Consider the following 12,693-nt stretch of genomic DNA (forward strand, 5'->3'; position numbering starts at 1 on the left):
TTTCTCTTTTATTCATATGTTCTCTAGGCTGTGATATTTTTGCTTTCCACCAGTTTTATAAAATTTTCCTCCTTTCTCTTTCTCTGCCTCTCACTCTCTCTTTCTTTTTTAGCTTCAACAAGGACTAAATAGACCCCAGATCGTTTACTCTGTATTCACAAGCAAGCTTTCCTTGACACTCCGAAGTTGTATAATTGCTAGTGTTTTTATTTCTAGTCCTGGTTTTAATAGTCTTGTTATTTCTGCCTCCAAGTCTACAAACCACACTGAGACTGGTACATGTTAGCATGTCAGGCAATGCAATGTTTATTCAAGGAATGCGTAGATAAATAAGAATAATCCAAGGGCTCTAATTGTGCAACAGGTAATAACTGTGTATCATAAACCCTTACCTGGTAGGTTCTCTTAACCTGATAGATCCTCACCACTCACTTCTTTACTACAGTTTTTGTTTGTTTGTTTGTTTGTTTGTTTGTTGAGACAGAGTCTCACTTAGTTGCTCAGGCTAGAGTGCTGTGGCACAATCTCCGCTACTGCAACCTCTGCTTCCCAGGCTTAAGTGATTCTCCTGCCTCAGCCTCCTGAGTAGCTGGGACTACTGGCACATGCAACTGTGCCTGGATAATTTTTGTATTTTTTTGTAGAGACAGGGTTTCACCACGTTGGCCAGGCTCATCTCAAACTCCTGACCTCAGGTGATCTGCCCACTTCAGCCTCCCAAAGTGCTGAGATTACAGGCGTGAGCCACCACGCCCAGCCTTTACTGCAGTTTTCTTGGAATTTCCAGGGAGGGTGATGAGTACAGCCAATAATAACTTTGTTACAATTTCTTCCCTTTTTCCTAATTAAATATTCATCAGCAGGAACTTGAGTGTCAGTATAAACTCTTCTCAATCATGTCAAGAATTCAGGGACAATTGAAAAAGAACTCTTTCTTTAAAACACTGCAAATGTCTTCAATAAACAAACCCAAATGAGTCTTCATAGGCCAATGCCTGCTTCTTTTGCTATTATGCTGGTTTTTATTGATAGAATTAACAGCAAAATTATTGCTTCCATATTTGCCAATGCTTAAAACATTGCTAAGTGTATCATTTTAACTAACTCCCTAAAGAATACTGTGAGTCAGACTCAATTAATTCCATTGTACAGACATGGCATAGGTAAACACAGGGTGGTAGGAAATATGATATTAATAATTCTGAAATACAAAAGAAAAGATAATAAGAAAGTAACCAATATTGTATGGCCCACGTATGACCATCATGTGACTTTTATTGTGAACCATGTTTCATACAAATCAATAAGAGGCTCTGCAAAATGTAATGGACCCATTTAAAATAGCCTGAAATTATTTATTATCTGCTTAGAATATTAACCCTTTCCTTCAAATATTATCTTTTGAGGCTTTGTTTCATGCCTGTCCTCCCTAATACATACAATGGTGCTGCATTCATTCTTACAGAAAATCTTTCTAAACTAAAAATGCCAATCTCTGTTCTAGCTTGTCCTCATTGCCCCCACTATTCCCTCATTCAAGCCATCGACATCTTTTCCAGGATGAATTTCGATAATCCCTGAACTGGATTCATCATTTCCCTTCTGGTCCTTCTTTTCAGACCAAGCATTATCTCTTTAAAAAGTAAGTTGCATCATTTTCACCTCTGATTAGACAGCCAGTAGCTGCTCAAAATCAGAACCAAACCTAAATGCCTCACTTTGATCTGCATGACCCTACCTGACCTGATTTGACTTCACCATAAATATGGCTTTCTCTACTTCTCTTCTTTCCTAAACACTCATAGTTTATTTCAGACAAAGTGACCTTCTTTCTTTAAAATACCAAAATTACAACTTCCTCTCAAGGGTGGCATATAAAATTCCTTCTTCCAGCCGACTCAGAGTTTGTCCCCTCTTGTCACTTAGTTTTATCAAATATGTCACTTGCTCAAAAAGGCCATCTGTGAATACAACTACGACTCCCAATTGCATTTTCCTCAGTTACATTACATTATTCTTTTTTTCTTTTTAGTAAGGATGTTATTTATTTATTTGTTTGCTGTTTCTGTCTCCTCTTGCACTAAAGCCCTATCAGCCTAGTTACATTGTCTACCTCGTTCACTTGCTTCATTACCACGACCTAAAACAGTGATTACCACCTATTTGCTCATCTTTGTCAAATGAGTGAATAAACACATGAATGATCACCAACCATATGGGTTGCTTCAAGGACCACGTGATTCAGCAGGAAAAAAAAACCTGAATAAAAAACGAAAGTATGCTGAAATGTAAAGAGCTTCTTGCTATTAATAACTTATATTAAAGCAAATAATATAATTCATAAAATAATAAGTATTTGTGTAATGCAATACATTATACAATGCGTTTTCACAGACATTACACTCTGTGCACTCACAGAATGTTAGGGTCATAGCTATGTTTATCTTCTCAGAATGGATCAGAGCAATTTTCTCTAAAACTCTGGTGGTGTTTTCACAGACACCTAGATGAAAATACACACAAGGGAAAACCCTCATGCCCTTCATTACTTTATGTTCTCCTAGCAATGAGAATAGCAAAGAAAGTCGAAATGTGCTAAGATGTTGGTTCTTTCACTGCCAGGATTAATTTCTAAATATTTGACAAGATCATTAGCAAGTGAAAATAGGAGAAAATGTGCTAGTAGGAGAAAGAACTGTAGAATTGAGTGTAATCCAACAACGGACAAAGGAAAAGTTTTAAGTTCTGAATATCTGATATATTTAGTATATCTAAATTCTACATTTAGATATATTAAACGTTGATTATGTTGGACAGTCATCAAATTTTCTTGCAAATAAGATTAGTGTGCTATTGTGTTACAGGACATCAATATAGTGCTGCTGAACTGTAGTCTTTGTGTTAGAAATGACATCAATACAAGGGCGCTCAGCAAGAGTGCCTGAATTCTGAGTTAGTAACTCCATCTACAAATCTGATGTAGTTATTATGCTTAATGAAAATCTCAAAAATATGGATGCCCAGTGGGCACAATCTGTAGTGCTTTCACCTGATGAGGCAAGAATCTCACTCCGAAGCTGGTGTCATTATTATGGTACTTTCAGAGCTTAGTCATGAAAAAATGTCTTAAAAGTTAATAGAGTTGAATAAAGTGGAATATTTTAATAAAGTACACTTGCTATTTTAACATTTTTGTCCCGATAAAAATATACCATGAAAAGCTTTGGAAATGCACAAAATGTCTTAGATAATCTATAAACCGAATCATTTTTAAAGCTCTATAATATCTATTTTAGCAAAAGTTTAAGGTTCTAATTAGCTCAGCTACTTGATCTGATCAGTAGTGGACAGAGGATTCAATAAATTCTGTCAAAGTTCTCTTCCTCGGCATTGTTTTTCTTCATTCCTTTACACATCCTAGTTTCGAAAGAAAACAGATGATTCTAAGCACATTTCTGTTATCGGCATTACACCTAGAGCTTTTCTTTCTCACAAATATCTTAAGATATGCTAGGAACACACAAAGCAACCACAACCAAGTTTCATTTCTCCGCAAAACTCATTTTTAGTTTTCTTTTCTCATTTTAAGAAGAAAGGGCTAAGATGACAAATTGTCATTAAAGAAAAACTCAGCGGTAGAAAAATGCTTAAGGAATTATATATTCGTATTTCTAAAGTTAAGCTGTCTTGGAAGTCTTGAAGGATGTCAATGCAATGTGGAAAAGTTAGGAAGGGACGTCCTATTGATTGCAAGAATAAAACAAGAGACGATAGGTGGTACCTTGATCTTACCTAAAGAAGAAACATATTCTTTTGACTAAAATGAGGTCATGTTTCAACAATACCTGTCTTTGGTCTGAAGGCTGAGCCGGTCACGACAATGAGGTGTATGCAATTCCGGAAGAGATATCTGACTGTTAATAAGAATGCATTGTGAGATGAAATGTAACGTCGGTATCTTAGCAAGGCAACATGATCTATCTTCTTAAAGAAGTTTTTTTTTTTTTTTCTCTCTCTTAACAAAGTTGGAAGAAATTGTATATGAAAAGGTAATTTCTCAACTTCCATCAAGGATATAGTTATACTATTATTCATGTTTAAATGGAAACTTTTAAATACACAAGTTTATATCTGAGAGACTTTTATATACAAGCTTATATTTGGGAAAAATAAGATTAAACAAATGAATCTATAGTACAAATGTATTAATCAAAATTATTTTTCTTTCTTTTCTAAAGGTAAAGACACCTTTGAAAAGGGTTACATATTTATAACTATTCTGAAATATTTAAGAAGAAATCCCAAATGTTGACGATACATCATTATTAAACAAATATGAGTAGAGTTATTTAACAATAGAAAACTTTTTTTAAAATTTTTATTTTAGATTTGGGGGTACATGTGAAGGTTTGTTACATAGGTAAACATGTGTAACAAGGGTTTGTTGATTATATTATCTTATCACCCAGGTGTTAAGCCTAGGGCACAATAGTTATCCTTTCTGCTCCTCTTCCTCCTTCCACCCTCCCCCTCGAGTAGACCCCAATCATGTTGAAACATGATTATTTCCAAAATGAGCATTGCTCTTTTCCACTAATGATACTTACAAATTCAAACTAATAGGGAATAAGATCAACAAATGGGCATACTCATTTATTTATTCATGCCATTGCATTTTTAAAAATCGTAATTGAGTACCTAATTGCAGACTCAAACTAAGTTAATGTGATTGCATAAGAAAATTACTATAGTCATATTTAAAAGAGCAGTTAATCCTGTTGTCCAATTTATGAATGATTTCCACTATATATATCCTTTATTGAGAGAAAGTCTTCGAAACCACATTTTGTAATATATTTAAGTTTTTTTAATGTTTCACAAAATTGAGAAATACAAATTTTGTTAAAAAGTAAAGGAAAACAGAAAAATAATAAATTTCCACTTTCAATATAATAAATTCTCTTAGAGTACAAATGAATTCAGAATACTTATTTATTTTCTAATAGTGTTTTAAACTTGTATAATACCCCATTATATAAATATGTAGTTACTAGCAAACATATTTAATTTGCCTAGTATGAGAGACACAACAGCAAAAGCACATATGATTTGCTCTGCAAACTGGAAATATGTTGCATAATTCTTTCAGGGAAATATGTTGTTGTTATTGTTTCTTCATAGAATCTCACTTTAGGCTTTTCCTGCAAGACTAGTCTTACTTTTTTACAGGATGTATGGCTACTATTTCATAGTTTTGATTTCCATTTAGTTACTAGTCAGTTTCATCAATTATTTTAGTCAGGGGGCTCAGTCAAAATATGTCGGTTTGTATAGAGATAGCCTACATCAAAAGGATGGAGAGAGAGAGAGTGATGGAAAGAATGAGACTGACTCTACATTTTGATATCACTCAATTTAGAACAGAGCAATACATAATACATATTTTCTAACTTGGCCTTGTACTTATGCCAGGGGAAAAAGGGAGGCCATCTGATCATTTATGAAGAAGAAAATATAGATTTAAAATTGTGAGGGCAGCTTGTAGAAGACAAACTAGTAGAAAATAAATAGCACATACATTTTGAAGGTCTAAGCTTACTTGTTGGGTTGTATGGCAGAATCTCCTGAATGCTTCATTCTCCTTTCTCTAAAATAGAGGGTGCAGATGTACTTGGTGAGATTGACATGTTATTCAAATGAGAGAGCACTAAAGAGCCAGAACAGAGATTCAATACTATTGCAAGTATAATACTTTTTCAAAATTGAGTGAGTGAGGTAAAGATACTCATTCTGTACCAGTGGAATTCACATATGCAAATTAGTCCAAAAACCAACTTTTAAAAACTCAAATTATTTTTTAGGGATATTTTCTTTTTTTTTGTATTATTTACTGTTTAAATAAGATTTTATCCCAAAAAGCTAATAAGTTTTAAAAATCTCCTTCCAAAATAAAATAACTGGAGAATGTTTCCAAGGACTATAGACTATACGATTTGTGATTGCTATGTTGCAACTTCATTTCTATGTCTCTAGACAATGGTTTGTGATATGGGTTAAATTTGGGAATAGCTATCCATGTGAAAATGTATAGCAACTCCACAGAAGAAAATAAAAAGCATCCCTTGATATTTTTCTGTTTGGTTAACTAATTTTTCCTACCTCTCCCCTCCTCTGCCGAAACCAAAAGAAAAACCTTATTTGACCTTTCTATGCATCAAAATAGCTTTTGGTCATTATTTTTGGATTATATAGGAGAAGTCAAATTTCTTGAAGAAATTTAAGAAAATATTTAAAACTATATAAAGTAGACATAAGTATTTTCTCATAGGAATTTGGCTGAGCATATATTCTGATTAATTCATAATAGAATTCAATCTTTGGCTTTATTTTATTTAGCATTCCACTACTAAATGTATTGCTTCAAATTATAAGCATTGGGTATACCATAATTATAGGCATTTCAAAAGCAAATAATTTTGACATGTGTTTCTTCCACACAGTCAGATTCTGTTAAAATGAAATACTTGTTATATGGAAATGTATTATAATATTACATATTATGAGTCAAAAATAACTCAAAATTTTCTTCATTTCACTTTTTTTCCCTAGATAAATAGACATGTTTATCTGAAGTTTTGAAAAGCAAAAGTTTCATTCATAAAAACCATCTCCAATTTTCAGGCCAAAGTGGTATTTTTAATATGTGTTTGTGCCAAGGAAAGCCATTTTAAGGAAGATATACATACAGAGAGAGAGAGAGAGAGAAATGGGGTTGGGGCAATTGTATAAGTGAGTTCCACTTACTACTAACTTAGTTTGACGAATGATATCATGTTAGCACAGGCATGTTTAACTTTTAGGATTAATTCTACTTTCTTTGAATTCATCTATCTAGAATGAAGACAAGTGTTTCCTTTGTACAAGAATTGTTTTGACAGACAGCCACAGAAGATAGAGAAATCTATCAGTATGTTTGATTGGTACTTTTTACTACACAGAATTCCTATAATCAGGAAAATGCTGAAGGAAAGGGAGGGAGAGTTGCACATTTCATAGTAAGATACAAAAATTAATGGCAGAAACATAAAAAACTGGATCATATTAATATATAGCAATGGGGGAAGATATAAAGTTCCCTCAATATTATAATCCTTGTAGAAGACCAAGTCCTGTTCAGTTCAGGTGACTTTGAATGGAGCTTATTTTTATGGTGTCCCCTAGGCTGAGAAAAGAAATTGACAAGGTAACTGGCAAGAAACAAATGTGCTGGATCCAATAGATTTGCAAACTAAATACCTCTGCATGCCTCCACCTTGAACGACAAGTAGCATTTAGAAAGTATCATCTAAGACCTAAGAATACATTAACCATATCACTCATTTACCACCCTTTCTAAGAAAATTTCCTTTACTTTCACTTACATTTTTAAAAAATCACTTCCATATTTGTAATTCTAGCACAGTTAACATTTAATTTTTCTGTAATATTCTCATGTCTCCATTCTTAGAGGTCTAATTATAATCAGACTCACACTGGTGGCAATTAAATTATTTTTTACTGTAAATATTTTCATATAATACTTATAATAACATGAGAAAAAAACATTATAAGAAATTATTTTATCTAAAGATACTTTAATCTCCTCAAGAAATACTGATTCATATTCTGATGTATGGCAGAATCCATCCATCCATCCATCCATCCCATCCATCCATCCATCCATCCATCCATCCATCCATCCATCCATCCTTTTTCTAAATTTATCTTCAGCTTTCTCTTAACTCCTTTATCCTCCCGAATTCTGTTTTCTGCAATTTACATTTTTTCTTATTGTTTTAGCGCATTTAATTTTTTTCTTTACATTTTCCATTGTCTCTTTTCTCTCTTACTCAGTTTAAATTTGAGCTTGAGAAGAGAGAGAGAAAGAGAACAAATTCAAAGATTAGCAACCTCTTCAAAACAAAACTTTAATGTTATTTGTGGCATATAAAGAGACATAAATCACAGTTCATTCTTCTTTGAGAGGAGATTAAAATTTTGATACACATTTAATTGCCATTATTAGACGGTTTTCTACATAGATACATTAAAATGACTATAACAGCATGAACTTTAATTATTTGGAAATATGTCTGCACATTGTATCATACTTGAGAATTTAACAGAGACTAGCATTAGGCCTCTCAATCCCTTTTCTTTTCAGAAAATTTGACACTTTAAGATATACTTTCTTTCAAGTTTTAATCCTTATCAGGCAATACTTTGATATGATATGACATTGTTATATGACAAATTAGTTGATTCTAAGTGAATCTGATTTATCTTCCAATTTTGGTTGTTAAGAGTTACAAAGATGTTTCCTTTTTAAGATGTGACAGAATGTAATAAAAACTTACATGTACGATAGTTTAACGCCGTATGAAATCAATATAAACTAAGAAAATAAACAATAAGGAATAAAAAGACAAGTGCATGTATATGGTTTGAACATAAACATACGAGTTGGTTTCAAGTCTTTTTCTATTTAATACAATGTTTGAACTCATGAAGGTATAAAGGGAACAACACGGCTAGAAGATAACACAAACATTTCTGATATGGTTCATGCAGTTTGAGAAGCTACCTATTACCCAATAAGTACATGTAGAACCTAAAAGCGAATTCTCATTTTTTTGTCAAGCAGTTAGCTCTTGCACTACAAAATGTGCCTGTGTAATTCACATGCCTGTTCTATTATTCAAGGACGATTGACATAAGCCTGGGCAGAAAGTTCCATCTCATTAACCTCTTTCTTGAGTTTATATTCCCATATCTTCTGTTTCAGCATATTAGTGAGGGAAGCTTGTCATAATGCAGTAACACTTTCTTTCCTAACTTTCTTAACAAGATTTCTCTCTTTTTTAAAATTCCTTTTTCCAAATGGGGCCCATCCTTTTCACTTTTGATAACTGTGAGAATTTTAGCTCTTTTCTAACAGTTTTGAAAGTGTGTTAAATATATAATCATGGTAAAGTGCTGGTCTACAATTATTTTTACTTGTGCTATCTGATATAGTACTTCATGTTGACGTGGTGATACAACATGACACTATTTCATTTTTTTTAGGAAAAAACCAGCAATCATTTACCATGTGCTCTGCTTTTATCTTAGATGTTCCTCTCCCTCATGAAACTCAATTGGCACCCACATATAATCCTCTTAGTTATTTAATATTCTATCTCAGAAGAAAGTTGGGGAGTCTGTATTTTTTATGTTATATATGAAATTCTCTTCAGATATTTATTCCAATCATGGTAGCAATAGTTCTGTTCCCAAAAACATATACAGAAGCATTGAGAACTCAGCTCTAGATGAAGTCAAATTTCTGGAGATTGGAGATTCAACCAGGAAGAGCCCAATAACAGTAGTCTGCCAGTACCATTATATTTTGCTAGCACACTAGGCTGAAAAGCTCCACTCTGTTCATCTGCTCTGGTCCAACTTCAAACAGTTTTCCTAAGAAAGGTTGAGAGCTGATTGTTCCAGATCAAAGACATCATCATTTCAAGGAGAGCTATGTGCTACCATTTCATCAGTATAGTTTCCAACTATTCCACACCAACTTCAAGGCAAGTTGAGCAAGTTCAGAAGCTATGGTTAGGTGGCAGTGATACGTTTAAAAGATTATCACCAGTAAATGTCAGATTTCCTAAAGGCACTCAGATTAGTCCCACCACTGGTAGAGGAAATGACACGTGTGGGTATGTTATAAAGACTAGAATCTGGTTGCCAACAGCAGGTTGAATAGAAACACTACAGTTCATTTCCCTCTTCTTTCCTATAATGAAGCAATATTTTTTGTCAATTCATAATCTGTTTCATATAAATACAATCACTAAATCTCCCAGTGCCTATTTGTTTGGCATTGGGATCTGGGTTTCTTTTCTCTCTCTCTCTCTCTTTCTGTCTCTCTCTTTTAAACCAAATAGCTGAACTATACCAGTCAATATACGCTCATTTTCTGATTTAAAAAAAGGATCTATGATACTTCTGATTTTACTTTAACCAGTTAACCATTCCAAGGCCAGGACCAGTGCCCCAAATATTCATCTAGTATTTTCCTCCCTTTTTCACTAGTGCATCTGGTGTCAAAGATTATTAAACTCGCACAGGGATTCTTGATTTTCCAGATGAAAAGTTTATAGAATCCCGGCTTATTCTAATTCCTACCTCCTCTTTCCTCTGCTCCCCATATTCATTCCCTTCTAAACTTCTATCATTCACCAGCTACTTGGAGAAAAAGGAAAAGAAAAGCGCCAGGCTGGAGCGAGGCACTCCAGTGGTGGGTTAGCCCCTCAGGGCACCTGGGCTGTGTCACAGACCCTCAGAATCGAAAAGTCAAGTTCAAGCAGGTGCGTGCGCCCGGAAGCGCCCTAAAAGCCTCTTCACTGATGACAGGACTCTGTCCCCAGTCTGCCCCCAGGAAGAGGCTATAGAAAGGAAAGGGACTTGAATCGGCGCTTTCGCTGCTCCACAGACCCCTAATGCAGCAGATAAGGAAGTTAACCTGCGAGCTAAGTTGAGGGCGGACACGCTTAACGCGGAGAACCTGGAGCTCTCAAAAGCTCGCAGTTGAGCGCCATCGCGGAGGGAAGTCTCTCTCGGAAATGCGAATTCTCATCCAAACATCTGCAGCGCTTAGGATGCGCGGGCAGAAGCGCACAGTCAAGTCCAAACACTCCCGGAGGGGACAAAATCGAGACCGGGAAGCGGCCAAAGGGAAAAGCTGTGGGGGTGCGGAGGACTCTGGCACTTGGTTCAGAAACCCCTCACCGCACCTCTCACCCCCCACAGGGCCAGCACACTGTGGCCACACGGTCCCGGGGAGCGGGGCTGCAAGGACTTAAGTTTCACACTCACTTATCTGCAAGCATCGCCCAGCAGGAAAGCCAAGGAAGCCAGGGGAGGAGAGGGGGAAGGTGTTCTCCTTACCTCGGTCGGCTCTCACGGTCAGCACCCTGGCGATCGGCAATAATCCCGAGAGAGTGAGTAAGGCGAGGAGAAACTCGGACATTGTGGTCGCCCGGTAAGGAAGTCTGCGCTGGAGACTGCTCGGCTGCACCTTCGGCCCGGAGGCGGCGGCGGCGGCGGCGGCTTGGAGCCCGGAATCGAGCGGCGTCATTTACAAATGTCACTGGAAATTCTTCAGCTCAATGAGTCCAACCAGTCCGCCTTCTCCTGCCTGGAGCAGGATGTGGAAGGTGGAGGGATGCGCGCGTGCGGGAGAGAGGAGCGAGAGCGTGTGTGAGCGCGAGCGAGCCGCCCGTGTGTCTTGACTTTTCAATGCAGGGTACGTCTGATCTTACATCACGCAAGAGGGGCAGTGAGAGATGCCAGCGGATGGGAATTCACTGATTAATCACCGAATCCACCACACACCCCGTCGTCGTCCACATAAATCACATCTATTACCTAGTAAGAGGCATTTAACACAACAGAAAATACCACCGCGAACGCAGAGCGCCACAAATCACAATTATTTTAATCCCCTTGAAGGGAAAGTAACTAGAAGCTGGTTCTGTAGGGATTTGGGTTTTTGGAGAAGGGAGAGACTTCTGCATTGGGCTGAGCCAGCCAGGCGCCTACAATGCTCCGCAGTTCACAGCCGGCTGGGAACCCTCAGCCAAGCTTCTGCAGGCAAAGCGGGCTGATCCCTTCGTTCCTCGGAAGCTTCCTTCCCGGGAAGGAAGGATAAGCCAAGGAACAGAGCTTCTCTTAGGGAAATGGTTTCCTCGGGTCTACACAGAATCCCAGTGCTTCCTGAATTGCACTTTTAACTTTTATGCTGAGCAGCACCTGGGGACAAAGAAGCAAAATTTAGTGACTCAGCAGAAACAAAAAGCAAAACAACCCCCAAAGTCATTAACCATTGCGTAAAAAGGGAAGGTTAATGGAAAAGGCTATTGAGGACCCCAGGCAGGGAACAATAAAGCAAGGAATTGGTAGCGTTTTTCTCTGGGGTTCTGTCTTTAAAAAGGTACTTCGAGCCATTTTAAACAGGCTTTGAGGGTTTTGTTGTGGTTTTTGTTTTGTGTTTTGTTTTGTTGTCCTTTTTCATATACTACAGTGGTGGTGTAAGAACTTTCCCGAGCCATCGGAGGCATCAACGTGAATCGTTGGAATAATAATATTAGTAAAGTTGTTTTTATGACCACTTAAGTTTTCAACATGATCATCCCAGTCCCTAAAATTTGAGTTTGCCATTCTAAAGTGGCTACGGAATTAAAATTCAGAAATCTTAATAGTTGAAGGCTTACTTTCTTCCTTGTAACATCAGGAATTCTAGTCTAAGAACAATAATCGAAAAGGTTTTGTATTTAATATTTTGAAACTGGAGATGAGTGGAGAGGAAAACTATGAAAAGGGAACAGAACCAAGGAAGAAAATGATTGAAAAGTGAAGTAAGATACTTTAAAAACTTCATTTACTTTGCTGTTTGAGCTATACAGGTGAATGCCAGCATTACGATCTACCTATTTGTGAGAGTAAAATTAACCAGAAACATCTTTAGAGGCTCCTTTGAAGCCATTAAAACTAGACTGGATCAAAGAATACAGAGGTGACTCTGTGGAACATTGTCAATAATCTGTGCATTTCACCTTTTTATTCTTACTCTGTGATTACAAATGCATCTTATGTCACTTTTTCCATATT

General features: G+C 36.4%; 1 protein-coding gene across 1 annotated transcript in view; it reads right to left on the reverse strand.

Annotated features, from left to right (window-relative positions):
* LRP1B (LDL receptor related protein 1B) overlaps positions 1 to 11,285 on the reverse strand; it is a 1,963,100-nt gene extending 1,951,815 nt beyond the window's left edge. Inside the window, exon 1 of the mRNA XM_025404289.1 lies at positions 10,972 to 11,285. Coding sequence (XP_025260074.1) covers positions 10,972 to 11,161 — 190 coding nt within the window. The 5' untranslated portion in view covers positions 11,162 to 11,285. The remainder of the gene's footprint in view (positions 1 to 10,971) is intronic.
* Between the last annotated feature and the right edge of the window lie 1,408 nt (positions 11,286 to 12,693).

The sequence above is a fragment of the Theropithecus gelada genome, chromosome 12 (genome assembly GCF_003255815.1).
Source record: "Theropithecus gelada isolate Dixy chromosome 12, Tgel_1.0, whole genome shotgun sequence".
NCBI classification, from domain to species: domain Eukaryota; kingdom Metazoa; phylum Chordata; class Mammalia; order Primates; family Cercopithecidae; genus Theropithecus; species Theropithecus gelada.